The sequence below is a fragment of the Patagioenas fasciata genome, chromosome 26, assembly GCF_037038585.1.
Source record: "Patagioenas fasciata isolate bPatFas1 chromosome 26, bPatFas1.hap1, whole genome shotgun sequence".
Classification (NCBI taxonomy): domain Eukaryota; kingdom Metazoa; phylum Chordata; class Aves; order Columbiformes; family Columbidae; genus Patagioenas; species Patagioenas fasciata.
The window spans coordinates 2738023-2763563 of record NC_092545.1 but is presented as its reverse complement, the minus strand read 5'-3'; the positions used below and the strand labels follow the sequence as shown (position 1 = coordinate 2763563).

At 52.9% G+C, this 25541-nt stretch overlaps 3 protein-coding genes across 4 annotated transcripts; 1 reads left to right on the top strand and 2 right to left on the bottom strand.

Moving 5' to 3' along the window:
* Window positions 1–6281: 6281 nt before the first annotated feature.
* Window positions 6282–13230, bottom strand: LOC139825638 (uncharacterized). Its single transcript, XM_071799278.1, has 11 exons — window positions 13158–13230; window positions 11521–11762; window positions 10682–10735; window positions 10262–10402; window positions 9933–10043; window positions 7345–7416; window positions 7179–7250; window positions 7018–7077; window positions 6617–6688; window positions 6449–6520; window positions 6282–6343 (listed from the first exon to the last, which is right to left on the bottom strand). The coding sequence occupies exons 1-6, from the start codon at window positions 13228–13230 to the stop codon at window positions 7405–7407; spliced, it is 633 nt and encodes a 210-aa protein (XP_071655379.1). The 3' UTR covers window positions 6282–6343; window positions 6449–6520; window positions 6617–6688; window positions 7018–7077; window positions 7179–7250; window positions 7345–7404.
* An 84-nt stretch (window positions 13231–13314) lies between these two features.
* On the bottom strand, window positions 13315–16759 carry LOC139825652 (uncharacterized). The gene is made up of 12 exons (XM_071799358.1): window positions 16691–16759; window positions 16530–16589; window positions 16129–16200; window positions 15961–16032; window positions 15796–15855; window positions 15606–15704; window positions 15258–15335; window positions 15073–15168; window positions 14748–14855; window positions 14468–14530; window positions 14012–14159; window positions 13315–13482 (listed from the first exon to the last, which is right to left on the bottom strand). The coding sequence occupies exons 1-12, from the start codon at window positions 16692–16694 to the stop codon at window positions 13434–13436; spliced, it is 909 nt and encodes a 302-aa protein (XP_071655459.1). The 5' UTR covers window positions 16695–16759; the 3' UTR covers window positions 13315–13433.
* Window positions 16760–19925: 3166 nt separating this feature from the next.
* Window positions 19926–21565, top strand: DMAC2 (distal membrane arm assembly component 2). 2 transcript variants are annotated; one of them, XM_065856741.2, is made up of 6 exons: window positions 19926–19979; window positions 20311–20450; window positions 20707–20787; window positions 20868–21001; window positions 21079–21241; window positions 21323–21565. In XM_065856741.2, exons 1-6 carry the CDS (start codon window positions 19962–19964, stop codon window positions 21483–21485), a joined length of 699 nt encoding a protein of 232 aa, XP_065712813.1. In that variant the 5' UTR covers window positions 19926–19961; the 3' UTR covers window positions 21486–21565. The 2 variants fall into 2 exon arrangements, with proteins under 2 accessions (XP_065712813.1, XP_065712812.1); XM_065856740.2 differs by having other exon boundaries at window positions 20311–20474.
* The last annotated feature ends 3976 nt before the right edge of the window (window positions 21566–25541 follow it).

The window sequence follows — 25541 nt, the reverse complement described above, 5'->3', positions numbered from 1 at the left end:
TGCTCAGAGCAGTTGTGCATTTCCCCCGCTGGATTTGTTCAAGGCCTGGGGATGCAAATCCCAACGTGCACAATGGAGCTCATGGCCAACACTGAACTATGGCAGGGAGGCAGGAGCCTGAGACTTCACCTGTCTCAGCCGCGGCAGTCGAAAGGGATGAGAACGACAATGTCTGCGTCTGCTTCGCCTCTGCAGCACAGAGCGTGGCGAGCAGTGAGAGCAGCCAGAGATGTGGCAAGAGAGGTTGCCAGTGAGGGCAGCCAGAGATCTGGCAAGTGAGGTTGTGGTGGCAGCAGCCAGGGGACCCTGGGGACAGCCTTGGATCGTCCTGGAAATGCTCTGTGACATCGGGAGGCTGTGCGATCGCATCAGCTGGTGATGTGGGACTGGGGACGTCTGGCCTGCCGGGCCAGACCTTCCTGAGATCTGCTTGTCCTGTCTCCATGTGTATTTTCAGGGTGCACACGAGACAGATTTGAACATCACAGAGACTGGGGGAGCTTTCCAAAGCACCTGGTTTTACACTGTCCAGCACTCAGTGACAGAGGTGACAAGTGACACAGCAGTCACACGGCACTGCTGGGTACCAGAGGCTTCGTTACTCTAAGACTGTTGGAGGGGGATTTGGGCTTCAATAGCATTTCCAGTACAGAACCTCAGCCGCCACATCTCTGATTGTCCATGTCAGGGACCCACAAACTGTGTTGGAAAAAATGTGACAGCTATAAAAAGTATCCTATCCTCCCCAAATCGTTGTGTCCCTCGCACCCTCAGATCACCACAGGAATAATCTTGCTCTAGTGACCAAGTCCAACCCTCAGCACAGGTGTCTGGATTCTCAGTCCCCTGTGACTCCCAAGATGCAGACTCAGTATTTTCCTTTGCAGTCTGTTCAGTAACAGCGATTACCCCAAAACATGTGTCTGACTTTGAGCAGGGAACCTGCAAACAGCTCTGATGAAGCGCTGTGTGGTTAAATGAATATTCGGATCTCCTGCAGTTGGGTTTCCCTTGGTTTAAGGCACAAGTTCGTGCACATGTGGCCAGCAGGAGGGAGCAGAGCTGCATGGAGTGAGAGACGCAGCTTTACTCACTGCATTTCACATCATAAATTTGGGGGTTTTAAAAAGAAATCCCATCAGCATCACAGGTGTGTATTTGTTGCTGTGAGAAGTTTCATTGGTTTGTTAAGTAGCTGATGTTTCCTTTCCTTTCACTGATGTACGTTTGGCATTAGAACACACATACCGGTGCTAAAATGTTCCAGTCTCTGCTGGAAAGGGAGTTCAATAGAGAAATGCCAATAGCAAGGCGGAGCAGGGCATGACAAGAGCTGAAGGTTCTGTTGAGATGGTATTTAATGACTATCAACAAAGTGAAAATTCCTCCTCAGCTTTGGTTCTGGCCTCTTTCTGTCATATTCAGTCTCAGCCTGAGTAGAAGGAAAAATGATGGTGTGTAAGGGGAGTCCAAGAACTTGCGTAGAGCAAAAGGCAGGAGATGAGCAGCAGCTGAGAGATTGTACTTGTGCAGATAAGAATCCATTTGCAGCGGACTTTTTTAATAGGAACTTTCCAGCCTTTACTAATTACTTTTGAAAATTCACATCAAACTTTAGAGCGGACATAGACTATGGGTTTTTTTGCAAAAAACCTTAGAGTCGACAAAGTAAATAAAAGCCCTTGTACCTTCCAAAATGTGCTCTAAGGTACCATGGAGCCATAGAGTGCACCAAAGTACAGGTGCCAAATACAACATTGCCCCTGGAAATGGTTTTACAATAAGTAGGCAATTCCATCCTGTGGGTGTCTGTTACTTTAGGTGGCAACAATAACTTTTTTCAGCTTACCTCAACTCATTTTCTGTGGTGTAAATTCTTCCTGAACGCCGTGCTTGTTCAGTTAGGGAGGGTCATGGATGCTTGGGCTTTTGTGTCCCGTTGGTCAGTTTCCTTTGGTGTGCGAACTGTGGCAGAGAATCACTGTAAAGGTTCCGGAATGACTTGCCAACCGCACTTTATTTAAAGGAATAGTGATTTTGCTGTATAAAGTCCCCGTGGGCGGTCCCGCGAGCGCGGCGCAGGGCAGGGGCAGCGGCGGCGGGAGGCGCGGAGGGGCCGCCGGGCCCTGAGGGGAGAGAAACGGGCGGGACGAAGGGCGGGAAGAGGCGGCTGAGGCGGCGGCGGGGCCGGGGCTGCTGCGCCGCAGGGACCCGCAGGGGCGGCCCCGCAGTTGTCGCCTTCCCGCTGCCTTCGTTTACAGTAGTTTAAGGATTTTTTTTCGCAAAAGACTCTTGTTAGATGTCTTGTTGGTGATTCCAATGAGAATATCTAGTTTTCTGCTTAAAACAAACCAAAATTCCCTCAGAGATCAGGTTGTCTCAGCATCCTGAATGTGAGAAAAGCAGCACAGCAGAACTGAGGAGAAAGTCCTGAGGCTTTGTAATGCGAACGGGTGGCCTTTGGAATTGAAAGGACCGTTTCGATTAAACGAGGAAGGGTGAAGAGCTGTGTTTTCCAGGCAGCCCGAGTTCCTGAAGTGATGGTTGTAGATGATGGAGTTGTGTTTAGTGGTAAAGCTCGGGCCCGGTTCTTGTTGAGCAGGATCTTTTCTTGGAAGGTGAGCGGCTCCACATTCTGCGCTGTTAAGAATATCTATAGATCTACATCAGCCATGGAGAGTTTGAGAGTCCCAGCATTGCCGTCTCTTCAGGTTCACCAGAGCCTTTGCTGTCGTGTCTCTGCTCAGCAATCTCTTTTTGAACCCCCTTCTCCTCCTCAGCAGTCTACATTTGAATCCATTGAAATCTGAGTAATTATTATCATTGTGAAATGTCATGAGAGCCCGGTCAGTGCAAGAAAACAGCCAGAATGTGATATGACAATTAAATTCCTGTGGTCTGTAAGCAGCAAACACTTTGCTTCCTTGGTTAGCACTGGAATATGGGATTTCCTTCCGACAGACCACTCAATGCTCAGAAACTCATTTTGATCCTTATTGTGAATGTATGAGATTTAATCACCAACTATGCGGGCACAAAAAGTTCTGCTTTCCTGTTGGACCAATACTGCAGCGCTCTGACACACGACACTTCACATATGTGAAAACAGACTAATAAAATATGGTAGTAAATAGCATCAAATTAATATGTCAAGTCTCCAGGAAATTACTTTGAAGCAGTGGTAACAAAGCCTCTGTGTTTCAGTGAAACAGAATAGCGTTGAAAAATTTAGAAAATCAGCAGACTGACAGGAAATGACTTTATTTGGATGAAACTTTATTTCAATGAAAATGTTTCAGTTAGTGAATAAAGCTGAATAAAGCACTCCATGCCTGCAGAAATTAGCATGGCCTGTGATGTAAACATAACTTGGACTTCCTTCATGAGTTTAAACTTTTCACACACATACATATTCATTGATCTGGAATCTAAGAAAGGCAATTCCTCAGGTCTCTTGCTCCATACATTGCAATTACTGACAAAGAAATCGCAGCTCATACAAAGAAATGGCAGCACGTGGTTCAGCAGCACGTGGTTCAGCAGCAGTTTCCTGTCTTCTGTAAAGCTTTAATGGTTACTGTAGGACATGTGGTTAATTTAAGATTTGTTGGAATAAAAAAGCTGGGAGAGGTATGAAGCATCACGATGTGTTATGTGATGGTAAAAGTGGGAATTGGTGGGCATGAGGTTGAAGTCATTTTGTGAAAAGCCCCCCATGTTTCCTCTCTCTGCAGCTCTCCCTCCTGGCCCAGCTCCGCAGGCCGGTCCCACCAGGGAAGCTGTGTCCCCCCAGCCCGACGGAGGGTCCCCCGCCCAGCTCCCTGCCCGCTGGCACCGCGGCATCCACCTCCCCGCGTGCCCCGACATGGAGTTCGGCGCAGAACTGGTGAGTTCCCAGACAATTGTGCTGCTCAACTGTGTTTATTGCTGTGCCGCGTTCCCAGCTGCCTTGGCCTTGGCTTCGCGGCGCCTGCGGAGAGAAGAGGCTGCTGAGGCCCCGCCGTGGCCGCGGTGCTGGGGGGTGCGAGGCTGCGGGGCAGCGCTGGGTGACCCGTGGGGTACGGGCACCCGGCTGCACGGGGGAGCAGCGGTCGGAGCTGCAGGGACACCCTGGCCGAGGTGAACATCTGGGATTTACAGCAGCACCCAACAGGGTGATTTCTGCTGGTAGGAACACGTCACTATTGTGCTTCTCGCTTTCCATGGCAATGTCGTCTCTCGTTTTTCTTCCTGCCCTTGCTCTGCCTACGTCTGTTGCTGGGTCAGCTCTTGTTGAGGCAGAGCCACTTTTAAATAACACTTGGAATAGCGAGAGCAGGTTTTGTTAAAGAGCGCCCAGGAGCTGAGCGGCCAGTGAAACCATCCTTCAGCAGGAGCCTCAGTGGAGTTTGGGCAGTGAGTAACCGGGCACTTCAGAGTACCCTGGCTCTGAATGTTTCAAGGCCAATGGCCGCCATCGGATACAGGAGTTTGGCAACACCCCCTGCTCAACAACTCACTTTAGTATCCTCCTCTTGCAGAGCCAGCATACACAAAACAGCACTATCCCAAACAGGATGGAGCCCAAGACCCCCGCGACGGCTTCCAAGCAGCGGTTCTTGTAGGTCGCGGAGTCTGTAGTATTGTTCTTCTTCTTGGTGCTCCAACCTGCATGAACAATTCTGTACCTTAGTGTTTCCTGCACACTACCGGTGATCTCACACGAGGTCTGACAGCGGTTTGAACAACTGTCCCTTGGAGCGAGACAGACAAAAACCGTCCCTGTGTCAGGGAATGCCACCCCCAGCTCTCCCTCCCCGGGGGACCCACACCCCAGGAGGACAGAGTCCGGCCCATGGGGAGACACCTGAGCCTCGCTCCCCGCTTTGCCTTTGCTCCAGCACGGGCAATGCTTGCATTCCCCCAGCCTTCAGGCCTTGTCTCCCACTTCTGGTCCCTGCAAGGCTGCTCTGTACCTGGAATCTTGTCAAGGAGGCCGTTGATTCCAGCCTGGCGGGCTTCCCCAGGGTTGGGCAGCTCTGCCAAGAATCAGAGCAAGGTAAAGGCTCAGCAGAGGATGCAGGAGGACGGGGCAGGTTCCCCCTAAGCAGCACATCCCTTTGGACCTCAGTGCACAGGAGGGATCCCCTCCCTTGTGCCTGGGGGAGCACTCAAGGCAAGAGTTTGGCTGCTGAAGAGCCTGCAGACACAGGGATTTTGGTTCATGATGCTGCATGACCAAAGGACAGCAATTACCTGGCATGCCTCGTGATTTCATTGCCCAAGTCCCGTCATCGTAGATCGGCACTACCTGGTCGCCTCTTTTCTGCATCGCCACTTTCTCCCCAGTGTCATGGCTCAGGTCTTTAGAAAGAAATGGAGTCAGTTTAATGAGAAGTAACCTCTTCAAGAACCAAGATCTTCAGGAGGCAATACTTCTCAGAATACATTGATAACACTCAGAAACAAAGCCAGGGCATTTGAGGGTGTCAGTTCAGTTGGGGAAAGCGCCTTTCTGAGGAGCACGTGTATCTAAACCTCCACTTCCCAAGTCTTCTGCTATAGAGGGATATACACCCACCGTGCTCTACTTTGTCCAGTTCCTCCAGGACTTGGTTGAGGACTGATTTACGGGAAGACTTTCTTCTTAACGCCTTAGGCTTTGTTCCTTGAGGACCTTAACGGAAAGTAGAAAGTTAAATTCCTCACATAAAATCCTGAAAACGAGTGCTTAGCCCGTGGAGTCAGCCAAGGCTGAGCACTCACCCTTGCCATGCCAGGTGTGCTGTGGCACGGGACCCACGCGAGGAGCTGGAAAAGCCCTCCCTGTGCTCACACCTGCACCTGAACAGCCACGAGAAGTTTCCATCAGACCTTGTGACACACACCACAGAACAGCTCGTTCTGCAGGCTCATGGCCCAGGTCTTTAGAAAGAAATGGAGTCAGTTTAATGAGAAGTAACCTCTTCAAGAACCAATATTTTCAGAAGGAGGTATTTCTCAAAGTACATGGACAACACTCAGAAACAAAGTCGGAGCATTTGAGGGTGCTAGTTCAGTTGGGGAAAACGCCCTTCTGAGAAGCACTTCAGCTGAAGGGCGATATATACCCACCATTTACTACTTTGTCCATTTCCTTGAGGACTTTGTTGAGGACTGAGGGATGCCGGGAAGCTTTTTGTCTTTCTGCCTTAGGCTTTGCTTTTTGATGACCTTAATGGAAAGTATAAAGTTAAATTCCGGAGAAATAAAATACTGTCCACAAGTGCTTATCCCGTGAAGTCAGCCAAGGCTGAATACTCACCCTTGCGATGCCAGGCAAGCTGTGATGCTGGAAAAGCCCTCCCGGTGTTCACACCTGCACCTGAACAGCCACGAGAAGTTTCCATCACACACCGTGATGCACACCATCGTCACTGAACAGCTTTAAGCTGGCGGCTTCCCAAGGAACTAAGAAGCCACGACCTACCCATGAGACGGCGTTGAGTGTCAGCTCCGGAAGCCAGTTGGTACCCTAGAAATCCCTTGCGTCCAGCCGTGTCTGCAGACAGACACAACAGAGAAGCTCCCAGGAAATATTTCAATGGACGTCTTTAGAATATTAAACCCTGAATGCTCACTCGTTCAAGCAACAAACCTGAGGGATTGCCGTGATGCTCCCGGACAAGAGCCGGCTGTGGAGTCCCGAGGCCATCGGCTACAGGCTCATCTGGAATCAAGCACATTCCGTTAGATCTTGTCATCTGCTTCTTTCTCAGTGACCTGTGGTGACTGGAGGGTGGACAGGTGGGACCCAGATGTGGGTGGAGGTTTCCAAAGCTGCTGAGGGGCCGAGATGACCTGTTTGCTGGCACCTGGCAGCTCTCAAAATACTTTTTCCAGGCCGTGTGCAACACCCCTCACGGGCTGGATGGTCAAACACACGGATCCTCGGGGATTTCTTACTGGGAGATCTCTGGGCTGGGTGCCCACCCTCGACTGTACGCCTACTGAACACGAGAGCTTAGCCCGTGAAGTCAGCCAAGGCTGAGCACTCACCCTTGCGATGCCAGGCGAGCTGTGATGCTGGAAAAGCCCTCCCTTGATTCACGCCTGCAACTGAACACCCAAAAGACGTTTCCAGCACACCCTGTGATCCCGTCATCACTGAACAGCTTAGAGCTGGCAGCTCCCCAAGGAAGCAAAAAGATACGACCTACCCATGAGACTGCCCTGAGTGTCAGCTCCGGAAGCCAGTTGGTACCCGAGAAATCCCTTGCGTCCAGCCGTGTCTGCAGAGAGACACAACAGAAGGTCCCAGGAAATATTTCAACGGACATCTTCAGAATATTAAACTCTAAATGCTCACTGGTTCAAGTAACAGACCTGAGGGATTGCCGTGATTCTCCCGGACAAGGGCCGGGAGAGGAGTCGCAAGGCCGTCGGCTACAGGCACATCTGGAATCAAGCACATTCCGTTAGATCTTGTCATCTGCTTCTTTCTCAGTGACCTGCGGTGACTGGAGGGGGGGTCAGGTAATGATGTGGGACCCAGACGTGGGGGGAGGTTCCCAAAGCTGCAGAGGGTCCATGGTGACCTGTTTGCTGGCACCTGGCAGCTCTCAAATACTGTTTCCAGGCCGTGTGCAACAGCCGTCAAGGGCTGCATGGACAAACACACAGATCCTCGGGGATTTCTTACTGGAAATCTCTGGGCTGGGTGCCCACCCCCGCCTGCCCGCCTACCAGTTCCACGTTGTCCGCAAGGCGCTGCTCCGGCCTCCTGGAGTTGCAGAGCCAGGAGGAGGAGGATAACGAGTGAGGTGACCCCCCACCCCTGCATTGTGGCACTGCCACTAGTCTGCTAAAAATACTGCAGTTGCTGTGACCACTGCAGCTGCTGCAAATAACTGCTGCTGCTGTGACCACTGCCGCTGCTGCTGTAAATGATGCTGCTGCTGTGACCACTGCCGCTGCTGCTGCAAATGATGCTGCTGCTGTGACCACTGCCGCTGCTGCTGCAAATGATGCTGCTGCTGTGACCACTGCCGCTGCTGCTGCAAATGCTGCTGCTGCTTTGGCCACTGCCGCCACTGCTGCAAATGCTGGAGCTTCCGCTGCTGCCGCTGCAAATGCTGCTGCCGCTGCAAATGCTGCTGCCGCCGCTGCTGCCGCTGCCAGCACTGCCAGAGCGGTGTCCGTGCACAGCTCTGCACACCAGGGTGTGACACAGAGTGGCTCTGTGACCTCACAGCCCAAGGTGCAGCCCAGGATACCATGGGCCTTCTGAGCTGCCAGCTCACAATGTCGACTCGCGTCCAAATTTTCATCCCCCAGAGCTATTCCCTCGTCTCAGAGGCCGTGCAGACATTGGAATGGTTGAAGTCCCCGAGCAGGACAAGAGCCTGCAAGCGCAATGGTCGCATTGAGATATTTGGAATATGTCTGTGATCTTAAATCTGGGCAGTTTTATTACATGAGCTTTACAGTAGTCATGAGTTTTCCTTTCTTCACGCCTCATTTCAGTATGATATAGATGTATAGATGCCATATTTCAAATGGAGTAAAACTTTTAGGGATTGATGCTCCTTAGTTCATATTCAAGCCATAGAGTGGAATGTCCCATTGTACAGAAACGTCGTCATTTCTCTGGCATCCCTAAAAATGCTCTTTTCTTGTGTTGGTAGATGGGGACTTAAGTCAGACAAAACCAGATCCAGTGACCCAAAGGCCTTAGCAAGCAGGGCAGCATAGTGTGGTATAGATCAGTGTCATGGTAGAGATCCACTTCATCCCTGCTTCTCAGAAAAGAAAGTTTTGTGCAAGCTAATAGAGAAGTCAGCTGGTAACATCCGATGAATTTGTCATTTTTCCCAAGGAACGAGCATCAGGACGAGAGGAAAGGGCCTCAGGTTGTGCCAGGGGAGACTGAGGTAGGATCTTGGGAACAGTTTCTTCCCCAAAGGGCTGTGGGGCATTGGAACAGGCTGCCCAGGGCAGTGCTGGAGTCACCATCCCTGGAGGGGTTGAACAGCCGCAAAAGTGAAAATCCCTCCTCAGCTTTGGTTCTTGCCTCTTTCTGTCATATTCAGTCTCAGCCTGAGTAGAAGGGGAGCAGATGGTGTGTAAGGGGATTCCAAGAACTTGTGTAACAGCAAAAGGGAGATGAGCAGCAACAAACTCCTGTCTGTCTCCTCTGCAGGGACTGGTGTGTGCTCATGCAGGGAATTCAGCTGCTTTGTCCTGAGATGGGCCAAAGTGAATCTGTCTCCTCCCCAACTGCTGCAGAATAGACCTCTGGGGATGGGTGGGAGGGGAACAGAAACTGTGGGATGTTGCATGGCTGGTGTTCTGAGAGAGAGATTTGTACTCACTGGGTAACCCAGGGCACCCTGCCACTTTCATTAGAACAGAGGAAATACAGGACTCCAGGGACAACTCTCTGGCCGAAGACAAATGTGATCACACGTGTTGGTTGTGTTTGACCCTTCAGACCCTGAACATCAAAGAACAGAATGCAGCACGATCAGTGCCTTGGCCCATGGGATGCTGTGCATGTTCCTGTGTCGGGATGGTGACTCGGTGTTTGGTGTTTTCCTCAGCAGTGTATTTAGTGCAGGCTTTTCCTCCCCTGGGTGACTCTGGGGCCCTTGGCAAGCGCCGAATTCAGCTCCTGCGGCAGATGTTCCTGAGGGAGTCCAGGTGCCGGGAGGCTAAAGAGAACAACCTGCCAACCTAAACCTGCTCAGAGAAAACCGTCCCCGTGGCCAAGTCCCAAGCAACGTTACTGCTCAGAACAACAGTCCTGCCGCTTGGAAAATCTCATCTTCTAACAAAGGAAAAGCACAGGGAAGCTCGATGAACTCCAGGGTAAAGACGTGGGGAGCCAGAATGAGTGGGATTGACATTGAATTTATCTGTAACACTGCAGACCCATGAAAACGCCACACGGCAAGCATCCTGTTTGATCTCACCTGGAAGCCCTGAACCACTGTGGGGAACGTCTCAAAGGTGGGGAGCAGGTTTCTGTTCATTTGGGAAATGATGCAAATTCCTTGGGACATCAGTTCGGTTGCAATAAAGCCCTGGAAAATAAAGTTATTCACAACTAGGAATTCAGTTTTTCAATAATTAAGATTGGAATTAAAATTGCATTCAAAAAGTCATAAATGCAGAGAGCTTTTCCCTCAAACTTGGACTGAAAATGTTAAGACTAAAGAAACAAGTCCTGTATTTTAGTCAGCTTTAGCAGAGCTCGTCTTCCCTGTGCATTTTCTGCACAAGCTTGCTCCTTGCCGCTCACCGTGTTGAAGTTCCAAATGGTTTTCCATGGCCCAAATTCGCTCCTTTGCTCGACAGTGACCACACGCAATTCCGGGTTGATGCTCAGGAATTGGATACCGCCATTAACCCTGATTTCCCTGGTGACTTGCTGGTTCTGAAACTGGAACACACAATGAAAAAACACTTTAGACTTGCAAGTTAGTCAGATATCTCCCCAAAGCTCTAGAAAATCACTGCTATAACAGAAGAAACGTGGGTTCACTGTAAGCGCCTACAGTGACCAGAGACAAATGGTCGTCTGGAGATTTGAGAGGTTTATGCATGAAAGACAGTGCATATTTCTCTGTGCCCAAGGGATGGGACAGAAGCAAGGAAAGCTCCAGCAGCAGGGCCCAGAGAAACAGCGGCAACGTGTGTGAGAGCTGGTCCCTGTACTCACGTATTCAGCGAGGGCTGGAGTCAGCAAGAGTCCGAGCAGGACGGTGGTCACAACCTGGAAGGAAAAGCAAAACCAAGAGTGTAACTGCAGCTCTGGCTGACACAGCTGGTCAGGAGAATCCCAGGGCCATTTTCCTTTTTCCTTGCTCCAGGTGTGCAAGGAAAAAGGAAAATGGACATGGGTTAGGCTTCCTGTAGATGGAATAATGTGCAGTTCAACCTTTAACAAAATCCTTACCTCCTGGTCTGATCAGTGTAACGGGGTCTGAGTTGCTCACTGTGGAGGACAAAACCCTCCCCAGAGAATTCCCTTTTGCTAGAGACACTTGGCTAAAGACACTTCAGAGAGAGAAAGGCAATGGTGTTGAATCAAAGTTGTAGTTTATAAGGAGGAAAGCCGCATACTCACGGTGAGTTTACTAATTACTTTTGAAAATTCACATCAACTTTAGAGCAGACATAGACTATGGGTTTTTTTGCAAAAAACCTTAGAGTCGACAAAGTAAATAAAAGCCCTTGTACCTTCCAAAATGTGCTCTAAGGTACCATGGAGCCATAGAGTGCACCAAAGTACAGGTGCCAAATACAACATTGCCCCTGGAAATGGTTTTACAATAAGTAGGCAATTCCATCCTGTGGGTGTCTGTTACTTTAGGTGGCAACAATAACTTTTTTCAGCTTACCTCAACTCATTTTCTGTGATGTAAATTCTTCCTGAACGCCGTGCTTGTTCAGTTAGGGAGGGTCATGGATGCTTGGGCTTTTGTGTCCCGTTGCTCAGTTTCCTTTGGTGTGCGAACTGTGGCAGAGAATCACTGTAAAGGTTCCGGAATGACTTGCCAACCGCACTTTATTTAAAGGAATAGTGTTTTGCTGTATAAAGTCCCCGTGGGCGGTCCCGCGAGCGCGGCGCAGGGCAGGGGCAGCGGCGGCGGGAGGCGCGGAGGGGCCGCCGGGCCCTGAGGGGAGAGAAACGGGCGGGACGAAGGGCGGGAAGAGGCGGCTGAGGCGGCGGCGGGGCCGGGGCTGCTGCGCCGCAGGGACCCGCAGGGGCGGCCCCGCAGTTGTCGCCTTCCCGCTGCCTTCGTTTACAGTAGTTTAAGGATTTTTTTTCGCAAAAGACTCTTGTTAGATGTCTTGTTGGTGATTCCAATGAGAATATCTAGTTTTCTGCTTAAAACAAACCAAAATTCCCTCAGAGATCAGGTTGTCTCAGCATCCTGAATGTGAGAAAAGCAGCGCAGCAGAACTGAGGAGAAAGTCCTGAGGCTTTGTAATGCTAACGGGTGGCCTTTGGAATTGAAAGGACAGTTTCAATTAAACGAGGAAGGGTGAAGAGCTGTGTTTTCCAGGCAGCCCGAGTTCCTGAAGTGATGGTTGTAGATGATGGAGTTGTGTTTAGTGGTAAAGCTCAGGCCTGGTTCTTGTTGAGCAGGATCTTTTCTTGGAAGGTGAGCGGCTCCACATTCTGCGCTGTTAAGAATATCTATAGATCTACATCAGCCATGGAGAGTTTGAGAGTCCCAGCATTGCTGTCTCTTCAGGTTCACCAGAGCCTTTGCTGTCGTGTCTCTGCTCAGCAATCTCTTTTTGAGCCCCCTTCTCCTCCTCAGCAGTCTACATTTGAATCCATTGAAATCTGAGTAATTATTATCATTGTGAAATGTCATGAGAGCCCGGTCAGTGCAAGAAAACAGCCAGAATGTGATATGACAATTAAATTCCTGTGGTCTGTAAGCAGCAAACACTTTGCTTCCTTGGTTAGTACTGGAATATGGGATTTCCTTCCGACAGACCATTCAATGCTCAGAAACTCATTTTGATCCTTATTGTGAATGTATGAGATTTAATCACCAGCTATGCGGGTACAAAATGTTCTGCTTTCCTGTTGGACCAATACTGCAGCGCTCTGACACACGACACTTCACATATGTGAAAACAGACTAATAAAATATGGTAGTAAATAGCATCAAATTAATATGCCAGGTCTCCAGGAAGTGACTTTGAAGCAGTGGTAACAAAGCCTCTGTGTTTCAGTGAAACAGAATAGCGTTGAAAAATTAAGAAAATCAGCAGACTGACAGGAAATGACTTTATTTGGATGAAACTTTATTTCAATGAAAATGTTTCAGTTAGTGAATAAAGCTGAATAAAGCACTCCATGCCTGCAGAAATTAGCATGGCCTGTGATGTAAACATAACTTGGACTTCCTTCATGAGTTTAAACTTTTCACACACATACATATTTATTGATCTGGAATCTAAGAAAGGCAATTCCTCAGGTCTCTTGCTCCATACATTGCAATTACTGACAAAGAAATCGCAGCTCATACAAAGAAATGGCAGCACGTGGTTCAGCAGCACGTGGTTCAGCAGCAGTTTCCTGTCTTCTGTAAAGCTTTAATGGTTACTGTAGGACATGTGGTTAATTTAAGATTTGTTGGAATAAAAAAGCTGGGAGAGGTATGAAGCATCACGATGTGTTATGTGATGGTAAAAGTGGGAATTGGTGGGCATGAGGTTGAAGTCATTTTGTGAAAAGCCCCCCATGTTTCCTCTCTCTGCAGCTCTCCCTCCTGGCCCAGCTCCGCAGGCCGGTCCCACCAGGGAAGCTGTGTCCCCCCAGCCGACGGAGGGTCCCCCGCCCAGCTCCCTGCCCGCTGGCACCGCGGCATCCACCTCCCCGCGTGCCCCGACATGGAGTTCGGCGCAGAACTGGTGAGTTCCCAGACAATTGTGCTGCTCAACTGTGTTTATTGCTGTGCCGCGTTCCCAGCTGCCTTGGCCTTGGCTTCGCGGCGCCTGCGGAGAGAAGAGGCTGCTGAGGCCCCGCCGTGGCCGCGGTGCCGGGGGGTGCGAGGCTGCGGGGCAGCGCTGGGTGACCCGTGGGGTACGGGCACCCGGCTGCACGGGGGAGCAGCGGTCGGAGCTGCAGGGACACCCTGGCCGAGGTGAACATCTGGGATTTACAGCAGCACCCAACAGGGTGATTTCTGCTGGTAGGAACACGTCACTATTGTGCTTCTCGCTTTCCATGGCAATGTCGTCTCTCATTTTTCCTCCTGACCTTGCTCTGCCTACGTCTGTTGCTGGGTCAGCTCTTGTTGAGGCAGAGCCACTTTTAAATAACACTTGGAACACGAAGAGCAGATTTTGGAAAAGAGCGCCCAGGAGCTGAGCGGCCAGTGAAACCATCCTTCAGCAGGAGCCTCCGTGGAGTTTGGGCAGTGAGTAACCGGGCACTTCAGAGTACCCTGGCTCTAAATGTTTCAAGGCCAATGGCCGCCATCTGATACAGGAGTTTGGCAACACCCCCTGCTCAACAACTCACTTTAGTATCCTCCTCTTGCACAGCCAGCATACACAAAACAGCACTATCCCAAACAGGATGGAGCCCAAGACCCCCGCGACGGCTTCCAAGCAGCGGTTCTTGTAGGTCGCGGAGTCTGTAGTATTGTTGTTCTTCTTGGTGCTCCAACCTGCATGAACAATTCTGTACCTCAGTGTTTCCTGCACACTACCGGTGATCTCACACGAGGTCTGACAGCGGTTTGAACAACTGTCCCTTGGAGCGAGACAGACAAAAACCGTCCCTGTGTCAGGGAATGCCACCCCCAGCTCTCCCTCCCTGGGGGACCCACACCCCAGGAGGACAGAGTCCGGCCCATGGGGAGACACCTGAGCCTTGCTCCCCGCTTTGCCTTTGCTCCAGCATGGGCAATGCTTGCATTCCCCCAGCCTTCAGGCCTTGTCTCCCACTTCTGGCCCCTGCAAGGCTGCTCTGTACCTGGAATCTTGTCAAGGAGGCCGTTGATTCCAGCCTGGCGGGCTTCCCCAGGGTTGGGCAGCTCTGCCAAGAATCAGAGAAAGGTAAAGGCTCAGCAGAGGATGCAGGAGGACGGGGCAGGTTCCCCCTAAGCAGCACATCCCTTTGGGCCTCAGTGCACAGGAGGGATCCCCTCCCTTGTGCCTGGGGGAGCACTCAAGGCAAGAGTTTGGCTGCTGAAGAGCCTGCAGACACAGGGATTTTGGTTCATGACGCTGCATGACCAAAGGACAGCAATTACCTGGCATGCCTCGTGATTTCATTGCCCAAGTCCCGTCATCGTAGATCGGCACTACCTGGTCGCCTCTTTTCTGCATCGCCACTTTCTCCCCAGTGTCATGGCTCAGGTCTTTAGAAAGAAATGGAGTCAGTTTAATGAGAAGTAACCTCTTCAAGAACCAAGATCTTCAGGAGCCAATACTTCTCAGAATACATTGATAACACTCAGAAACAAAGCCAGGGCATTTGAGGGTGTCAGTTCAGTTGGGGAAAGCGCCTTTCTGAGGAGCACGTGTATCTAAACCTCCACTTCCCAAGTCTTCTGCTATAGAGGGATATATACCCACCGTGCTCTACTTTGTCCAGTTCCTCCAGGACTTGGTTGAGGACTGATTTACGGGAAGACTTTCTTCTTAACGCCTTAGGCTTTGGTCCTTGAGGACCTTAACGGAAAGTAGAAAGTTAAATTCCTCACATAAAATCCTGAAAACGAGTGCTTAGCCCGTGGAGTCAGCCAAGGCTGAGCACTCACCCTTGCCATGCCAGGTGTGCTGTGGCACGGGACCCACGCGAGGAGCTGGAAAAGCCCTCCCTGTGCTCACACCTGCACCTGAACAGCCACGAGAAGTTTCCATCAGACCTTGTGACACACACCACAGAACAGCTCGTTCTGCAGGCTCATGGCCCAGGTCTTTAGAAAGAAATGGAGTCAGTTTAATGAGAAGTAACCGCTTCAAGAACCAATATTTTCAGAAGGAGGTATTTCTCAAAGTACATGGACAACACTCAGAAACAAAGTCGGAGCATTTGAGGGTGCTAGTTCAGTTGGGGAAAACGCCCTTCTGAGAAGCACTTCAGCTGAAGGGCGATATATACCCACCATTTACTACTTTGTCCATTTCCTTGAGGACTTTGTTGAGGACTGAGGGATGCCGGGAAGCTTTTCGTCTTTCTGCCTTAGGCTTTGCTTTTTGATGACCTTAATGGAAAGTATAAAGTTAAATTCCGGAGAAATAAAATACTGTCCACAAGTGCTTATCCCGTGAAGTCAGCCAAGGCTGAGCACTCACCCTTGCGATGCCAGGCGAGCTGCGATGCTGGAAAAGCCCTCCCGGTGTTCACACCTGCACCTGAACAGCCACGAGAAGTTTCCATCACACACCGTGATGCACACCATCGTCACTGAACAGCTTTAAGCTGGTGGCTTCCCAAGGAACTAAGAAGCCACGACCTACCCATGAGACGGCGCTGAGTGTCAGCTCCGGAAGCCAGTTGGTACCCTAGAAATCCCTTGCGTCCAGCCGTGTCTGCAGAGAGACACAACAGAGAAGCTCCCAGGAAATATTTCAATGGACGTCTTTAGAATATTAAACCCTGAATGCTCACTCGTTCAAGCAACAGACCTGAGGGATTGCCGTGATGCTCCCGGACAAGAGCCGGCTGTGGAGTCCCGAGGCCATCGGCTACAGGCTCATCTGGAATCAAGCACATTCCGTTAGATCTTGTCATCTGCTTCTTTCTCAGTGACCTGTGGTGACTGGAGGGTGGACAGGTGGGACCCAGATGTGGGTGGAGGTTTCCAAAGCTGCTGAGGGGCCGAGATGACCTGTTTGCTGGCACCTGGCAGCTCTCAAAATACTTTTTCCAGGCCGTGTGCACCACCCCTCACGGGCTGGATGGTCAAACACACGGATCCTCGGGGATTTCTTACTGGGAGATCTCTGGGCTGGGTGCCCACCCCCGACTGTACGCCTGCTGAACACGAGAGCTTAGCCCATGAAGTCAGCCAAGGCTGAGCACTCACCCTTGCGATGCCAGGCGAGCTGTGATGCTGGAAAAGCCCTCCCTTGATTCACGCCTGCAACTGAACACCCAAAAGACGTTTCCAGCACACCCTGTGATCCCGTCATCACTGAACAGCTTTGAGCTGGCAGCTCCCCAAGGAAGCAAAAAGATACGACCTACCCATGAGACTGCCCTGAGTGTCAGCTCCAGAAGCCAGTTGGTACCCGAGAAATCCCTTGCGTCCAGCCGTGTCTGCAGAGAGACACAACAGAAGGTCCCAGGAAATATTTCAACGGACATCTTCAGAATATTAAACTCTAAATGCTCACTGGTTCAAGTAACAGACCTGAGGGATTGCCGTGATTCTCCCGGACAAGGGCCGGGAGAGGAGTCGCAAGGCCGTCGGCTACAGGCACATCTGGAATCAAGCACATTCCGTTAGATCTTGTCATCTGCTTCTTTCTCAGTGACCTGCGGTGACTGGAGGGGGGGTCAGGTAATGATGTGGGACCCAGACGTGGGGGGAGGTTCCCAAAGCTGCAGAGGGTCCATGGTGACCTGTTTGCTGGCACCTGGCAGCTCTCAAATACTGTTTCCAGGCTGTGTGCAACAGCCGTCAAGGGCTGGATGGACAAACACACGGATCCTCGGGGATTTCTTACTGGAAATCTCTGGGCTGGGTGCCCACCCCCGCCTGCCCGCCTACCGGTTCCACGTTGTCCGCAAGGCGCTGCCCCAACCTCCTGGAGTTGCAGAGCCAGGAGGAGGAGGATAGAGAGTGAGGTGACCCCCCACCCCTGCATTGTGGCACTGCCACTAGTCTGCTAAAAATACTGCAGTTGCTGTGGCCACTGCAGCTGCTGCAAATGCTGCTGCTGCTGTGACCACTGCCGCTGCTGCTGTAAATGATGCTACTGCTGTGACCACTGCCGCTGCTGCTGCCAATGCTGCTGCTGCTTTGGCCACTGCCGCCACTGCTGCAAATGCTGGAGCTTCCGCTGCTGCCGCTGCAAATGCTGCTGCCGCTGCAAATGCTGCTGCCGCCGCTGCTGCCGCTGCCAGCACTGCCAGAGCGGTGTCCGTGCACAGCTCTACACACCAGGGTGTGACACAGAGGGGCTCTGTGACCTCACAGCCCAAGGTGCAGCCCAGGATACCATGGGCCTTCTGAGCTGCCAGCTCACAATGCCGACTCCCGTCCAAATTTTCGTTCCCCAGAGCTATTCCCTGGTCTCAGAAGCTGTGCAGACATTGGAATGGCTGAAGTCCCCGAGCAGGACAAGAGCCTGCAAGAGCAATGGTCGCATTGAGATATTTGGAATATGTCTGTGATCTTAAATCTGGGCAGTTTTATTACATGAGCTTTACAGTAGTCATGAGTTTTCCTCTCTTCACACCTCATTTCAGTATGATATAGATATATAGATGCCATATTTCAAATGGAGTAAAACTTTTAGGGATTGATGCTCCTTAGTTCATATTCAAGCCATAGAGTGGAATGTCCCATTGTACAGAAACGTCGTCATTTCTCTGGCATCCCTAAAAATGCTCTTTTCTTGTGTTGGTAGATGGGGACTTAAGTCAGACAAAAGCAGATCCAGTGACCCAAAGGCCTTAGCAAGCAGGGCAGCATAGTGTGGTATAGATCAGTGTCATGGTATAGATCAGTGTCATGGTATAGATCAGTGTCATGGTATAGATCCACTTCGTCCCTGCTTCTCAGAAAAGAAAGTTCTGTGCAAGCTGGTAGAGAAGTTTGCCGGTAACATCTGATGAATTTGTCACTTTTTCCAAGGAACAAGTGCCAGGAGCAGAGGAAACGGCTTCGAGTTGCGCCAGGGGAGGTTGAGGTTGGATGTGGGAACAATTTCTTCCCCAAAGGGCTGTGGGGCATTGGAACAGGCTGCCCAGGGTGTGCTGGAGTCACCATCCCTGGAGGGCTGGACAGACGGACATGAGGTTCTCAGGACATGGGGTAGTTCATCCAGGCTTCGCTGGCCTCTGCGCTTTCTCTGCAAAGGCAACTTGCAGGAATCCTTTTCCAATTTGTAATTCTTCTTTTTCCCTGATCATCAGCATACCTCTAGACCGTAAACATATATATAAAAATATTTAAACATTTCCTATTAAGCTCTGGAGTTTGAAACACGGGAAGCCAAGGTGCATGAGCCTCAGGTGAGGTGTCTCTACCCCAGGGCTGCCTGAGGCTCCTGCTGCCTGTGCTCCCAGGTTGTGCCCATGTTTCCAGGTCGTGTGTGTGTTTCCAGGTCGTGTGTGTGTTTCCAGGTTGTGCCTGTGCACGGTTTGCACAGAGTTTGCTGGCTCTTGGTGTTTGCTGGGGCTGGAACAAAGGGTTCAATGTGCAAATCGCCAATTTCCCCTGCAGACACTTGTCTGTGTCTCCCATCGCGTATCCCAGGAGAAAGCTCTAATGATTGCGAACATGCAGCCTTGTACGAGCTGGTTCAGAGCAAGAGTGCTTTGGGCAGCCCTGGTCTGACACCTGAAGGGTGACCTGCGGTGACTGGAGGGGGGGTCAGGTAATGATGTGGGACCCAGACGTGGGGGGAGGTTTCCAAGCTGCAGAGAAGCCATGGTGACCTGTTTGCTGGCACCTGGCAGCTCTCAAAATACTGTTTCCAGGCCGTGTGCAACAGCCGTCAAGGGCTGGGTGGACAAACACATGGATCCTCGGGGATTTCTTGCTGGAAATTTGTGTGCTGGGTGCCCACCCCCCCTGCCCGCCTACCAGTTCTCCAATCTCCATACGGGGCTGCCGTGACCTCCTGGGCTTGCAGAGCCAGGAGGAGGAGGATAAAGAGGAGCGAGGGGGTGATGGCCCCCCAGCCCTGCATTGTGGCACTGCCACTAGCTCTGCCACCAATGCTGCAATTGCTGCTGCTGTTCAAAGACTACAGAACTACTTTTCAACTGGAATCCAACCCATTATTAAAAAAAAGAGGGGTTTTAATATATAAACGTCCCTTCTAAGCAGTCCTGTAAGTGCAGCATCTGCTTAAATCTGGTCCCAGTTTCACCGAGTCCGCAAGTCCAAAGGGGCATTTTTGATACAGACTGCGACACCAAACGTTGGTTATATTCTTAGTCCTTTAGAAGCAGCAGCGCTTGTATGGATTTGTGCGGGAAAAGAAAGGTTTGAGCGTGGGCTCAGAACAGCCCGCACTCGCTTTCACTGGCGTTTGGCGCCGCTGGAGAGCGACACAAATCCCGCAGAGGAACGTGAACGCTGACCCCCCCGGCAGCTCGGCAGGAATGAGGCGCCCACCGTGCCCAGGGGAGCTCCGGCTGCCGAGCGGGAGGAGCCGCGGGCGGCGGCGGGAACGGGGGGCGGGAACGGGGGGCGGGAACGGGGGCCGGGAACGGGGGGCGGGAACGGGGGGCGGGAACGGGGGGCGGGACGCGCCGGCTGTTGTCACGTGACGCGTCCAGGATGGCGGCGCTGAGGGCGGTAGGTGGTGCCCGGTGTCGCCTTGGAGACCCCTCCTGGGGCCCTCAGTGACGGGGGGCAGTTTTGGGGGGGGTCTGTGTGCTCCCGCAGGACCCTAAAGCGGAGCCAGACCGGGCGGCACCCCCGCTGGCCCCCCACGAATCCCCGCAGCGGGGGTGGGGGCACGAGTGGGGCCCATGTCCCCCCTTTGGGAGCAGCTTTTTGCCCCCCCTCCCCCCGCATTAATTAAATCGCGATGCGTGCCCCCGACTGGCAGCCCCGGAGCCTGTTTGGGGGCGCAGGGACGGGAGAAACTGAGGCAGGAGCTGAGGCTCCCCCGTCCCCCCCGCAGGTGCTGAGGTGCCGGGGGGGCCCGGCCCCGCTCCCCCCACCCCGGCAGAGCCGTGGGGCGGCGGGGGGGCTCCTGCAGCGCCTGGGCCGCTGGTTCTACGAGGCGGAGGTGGCGGCGGAGTGGGGGGAGCGGCTGCGGCGGTACCGGCTGCGGAGCAGGAACGCGTGCGTGGGCCGGGGGGGGGTTGGTTGGGCCCCCCCATTGTGGGGCGGAGTGGAGGGGCTGGGTCAGGCCCCCCCCGATTTGTGGGGAGCAAGGGGAGGGGCTGGAGCCGGCCCCACACATGTGGGCTGCGGGGGGGGGTGCATTTTGCAGTGCGCGAGGAGGGGCTGGTTCAGGACCCCTCTTTTGGGTTGCAAGAAGTTGGGCTGGTTCAGGCCCCCCCTCCCTCCCCAGGTACTGCAGTTCGCTCAGGGACACACATGGGGACGATGTGGCAGCCGCTGTCTTCACCCTGTCCTGTGGCGGAGGAGTCAGGTGAGCCCCTGCCCCACTTTGGGGGTGTCCCCCTGTCCCGCTGCATTTGGGGGGCTTGCCCTGATGCACCCTTCCTACAGATTTGATGGGCAGCAGCACTGGATGCGGGGGGGGCCCCGTGAGCACCCAGAGCTGCTGAGCTTCCACAAGGTCCCCGTGGTGGCCCTGGACCTCAGTGGCTCCCCCATCACCTACGATGGCTTGGACAACCTGGGTGAGCCCCAAGACCCCCTAGAGATGCCCCGCAAACCCCTTGGGGACCCCTCTAACCCCCCTTCTCCCCCCGCCCAGTGCCGCTGACCCAGCTGCAGCACCTGGACCTGAGCAGGTGCCCCCACCTGGACGACTGGGCACTGGGGCGGCTCCATGTCTTCAGGGACACTTTGCAGGAGCTGTCAGTGGCCTGGTGTCCCGGTGTCACCGAGCGGGGCCTGGCCACCCTCCACCACCTCCGGTGAGCGTGCAGGGTGGGGACACAGCGGACAGTGGGGATGTCCCCCGGGTGTCACCCCCTCAATCTCCGTTCTCCCCCCAGGGCGCTGCGGCGGCTGGACCTGACGGGGCTGCGCGTCCCCAGCCCCGGGCTGGTGCAGATCCTGCTGGAGGAGGCGCTGCCGGGCTGTCAGATCCTGGGCTTGGACCTGGGGGACAGCGTGGGGACGGGGACAGCACTGAGGGGGGCAGAGCCCCCTGCCTGAGGCCAACAAGGTTATGGGGTGTAGAGGGAGCCCCCCCAGAGCATTAAATGGCTGCATGCTGCCTCCTCTCCCCACCTGGATTTGGTTTTTTTTAGCAGTGATCAATGGATTTCTCAGGTTTTTGCCCCATTTCGAGTGGTGCTGCACCCCCACACACCCTCCCTGGTGTTCCAAGCTTGAAAGTGGCTGATTTGGGGCCCCCAGCCCCCAGAACAGTCCAGTGGGTGTCAGGGAAGGGGTGGCTAATCCCCCTCAAGGGGGTTAATTCCCCCCTCCAGATGGTGAATTCCTCCCTCTAGGGGTTTAATCCCTCTCCAGGGTGGGTTAATTCCTCCCCTGAGGGGGCTGTTTCCCCCTTCCGAAGGGGTTTATGCACCTCAGGTGGGTTAATTGCCCTCTCCCCCCCACCCCCTGCCAAGGATTTAATCCCTGCACAGGCAGTTTAACCCCTCCTCGAGGAGGTTAATTCCCCCCACCAAAGGGGTTAATCCTCCCCCAAACAGAGTTAAATCCCCCTCCAGGGGGGCTAATCCCCCTCATAGGAGTGGTGATTCCTTTCCCAAGAGTTTTTAAATCCCCCCACCAAGATTAATTGCCACCTCGAGGAGTTTAATCTCCCCCCAAAATGGGGGTTTAATCCCCTCTCCAAGGAGATTAATGACCCCCTCAAGGGGCTTAATTCCCCCCAAAGTGGGGCTAATCCCCGCAAAGGGGCGGTTAATCCCCTGCAAAGGATTCCAAAGGGGATTTAACCTCCCCATAAAGGATTAATCGCCCCTCAAATAAACTAAATTCCCTCTCCAAGGGGATTAATCCTCCTTCAAGGAGTTTAATTTCCTACAAAGAGGATGATTAACTCCCCCAAAGGGCTTAATTCTCCCCCCAAGGGGCTTAATCCCTCCCAAATCTGGGTTAATCCACCCCAAAGGGGGGGCTATTTCCCTCTTCCAATGGGGCTAATCCCCCCAGAGGGACTCATTCTACCTCCAGAGGGATTAATCATTCCTCAAGGAGTTTAATCCCCCCAAAGGGGGTTTATCCCCCCAAATCCTAGGGAACACTCTCCCGAAGGTCCCAAGGGTGCTTCCCCAAAATCCCAGGGTTTCCCCTCCCCAAAATCCCTGGGATCCCTCCTCAGAATCCCAGGAATTCTCCCCCAAAATCCCAGGGATCCCTCAAAAATCCAGGGACCCCCTCCCCAAAATCCCTGGGATGGCCTTCCACAAAATCCCAAGGATCTCCCCAAAATGCCCAAGATCTCCCTCCCCGAAATTCCAGGTATTCTTTCTCAAAATCCGTGGGATCTCCCTCCCCCAAATCCCAGGAATCTCCCCCTCCCCGGGATCCCCGGTACCATGTGGTGGGTGTTCTTCCTCCAGCCCTTCTCCCCTTTATCCCACCAGCCATGGTTCATGTAGAGCCGCAGGCAGGAGATGGGATGATCCTGCTTGTCCCAGTGATTCACCTCGTCCACTGAGCTGTCGTGCTGTGGTACCCAATTCTGAGGGTGAGGAGGCAAAAAAAAACCCTTAAAAATGTGAATTTTGGGTGCGAGGGTCCTGTGGGCGCTGGGGTGACTGGTGGGTAATGGCCTCGAAGAGGACAGCGGGTTCTCGGCCACAGCACAGTGCCAAACCTCTTTGGTGGCATCGTACATGGCAAAACCGCCATGGATGGACAGCAGGGTGTAGCCAGGTGCACCCCTAACTGCCCCCCCCCAAAAAAAAAAAACCCAAACCCTCCAAAATCCCCTAACTCCCCCAAACACACCAAAATGCCCCTCCCCAAATGCCCCAAACCTTCCAACAACCCCAAAACCCTCCACAGAACCCCAGAATGTGAGGGGTTGAAGGGCCCTGGAAAGCTCATCCAGTGCAATCCCCCATGGAGCAGGAACACCCAGCTGAGGTTCCACAGGAAGGTGTCCAGGCGGGTTTGAATGTCTGCAGAGAAGGAGACTCCACAACCCCCCTGGGCAGCCTGGGCCAGGCTCTGACACCCTCACCAGGAACAAGTTTCTTCTCAAATTTAAGTGGAACCTCCTGTGTTCCAGTTTGCACCCATTGCCCCTTGTCCTGTCACTGGTTGTCACCAAGAAGAGCCTGGCTCCATCCTCCTGACACTGCCCCTTTAGATCTCTGTGAACATGAATGAGTCCCCCCTCAGTCTCCTCTTCTCCAGCTCCAGAGCCCCAGCTCCCTCAGCCTTTCCTCACACAGGAGATGCTCCACTCCCTCCAGCATCTTGGTGGCTGCGCTGGACTCTCTGCAGCAGTTCCCTGTCCTTCTGGAACTGAGGGACCACAACTGGACACAATATTCCAGGTGTGGTCTCCCCAGGGCAGAGCAGAGGGGCAGGAGAACCTCTCTGACCTACTGACCCCCCCCTTCTAACCCACCCCAGGTACCATTGGCTTCCTGGCCACAAGGGCCCAGTGCTGGCTCATGCTCACCCTGCTGTCCCCAGAACCCCCAGGTCCCTTTCCCCTACACTGCTCTCTAATAGCTCATTCCCCAACTTACACTGGAACCTGGGGTTGTTCCTGCCCACATTCAAGACTCTACACTTGCCCTTGTTCTATTTCATTCAATTTTTCCCGCCCAGCTCTCCAGCCTGTCCAGGTCTCTGATGGCAGCACAGCTTCCAGTGTCACCACTCCTCCCAGCTTGGTGTCATCAGCCCCTGCACCCCCTCAGCTGCTGGTCTGGCACTGCCAGAATCCCCAGTGGACCCAGCATCCAGGGAAACACCTGAACGCTGGTGGCTGCTGTCTGGCGACCTTTGCTGCAGAGAGAAGCTGCGTTGTTCAAGGGTTCATCAGCTTCCTCGCGGGCAGCTCCTGGTTCCCAAAACCAGCTCCTGGGGAAGCTTCTGCAGGGCCGTGGCACCGCGTGTCACAGCTCGCACACCCCAGTGCTGAGCTGGAGACAAAACAGCGCTGGCAGAAGAGCAGGAGCAGCAAAGCCGGCACTTGCACAAAATGCTTCACTTTGGAACTTGCTGATCAAATGTAAGCTTTAATTTCAAGACCAGAAGCTTTCAGAGACCTGTTTCCAAACCTCTCATTCATACATGCTCCACATGTTTTGATTCAAGGAGGTTTGATGACTGAATATGTGTTTCCAGAAATAAAAGCACCATTTAAGTCACCTGGGGTGAAAACATCACCCATGATCACAGCATTTTGCTGTTCCACGCCACCCACCAGGATGCTCTTGTAGAAGATGACAAGTGGCAACGTCTACCCTGGTCCGGGTGATGCAGCTGTCTCCATGCTGGCTGTAAGCTGGAGGCGCTGGCGGCACTTCTTTTGGGGTCACAGGTGTCACGGGGTCGGGGCACTTCTCAAAGGGAGGGGGTGCAACTAGAGGTGACACCCCCGAGGAAGAGGTGTCCGTGGTGTGGTTGGTAGTACAGAAGGGGGAGGTTTCAGGGAGCTGCAACAGGAAGAAAGAAAAGCATTCTCATCAGTCTGACACTTTCTCTGTGTGCGATTCTGGAGGAGGAGCTGGAGAAAGCAGACAGCACGTACAGAACCTCCGCCACCTGCGTGAAGCTGCAGGGGGATTCTGTGCCTCCAGAAAGAAGTGATCACTTAATTCCTTTCACCGTTTTAATGAAAACTTATTTCCGATTCGCTGTGCCAGACCCTGCGCCGCTGGCTTTGCCCCTGGAGCAGGCCAGGATGGGGCTGTGGGCACCATCCAGGGACTGGGACAGAGCTGGGGACACCGCGGCACCGCCGCTCCCGCACCAGCTCAGAGCCTTTCCGGGAGTGACCGTGCACACCCCTCCCTGTCTGCCCCTTCTAGAATATTCATTCCTCGATGGAAACTGCTCCCTCTTTCCCCTGCTCCTCAGGGTTTTGCCTTTCTCTTCACCTGTCTTCTTCAAAACCCACTGAGAGGATCGTCCCTCTCCAACTTGCTTATTGAAATCCCGGTAACAACTGCTCCAGCTCAACAGTTTAAACCGTTTCTGGATGCCAGTGTCCAGCACCTCAGGCTTCAATTGGTTCAAGAACATGTAGTACAACTTAATTTGAAATATCCAGAA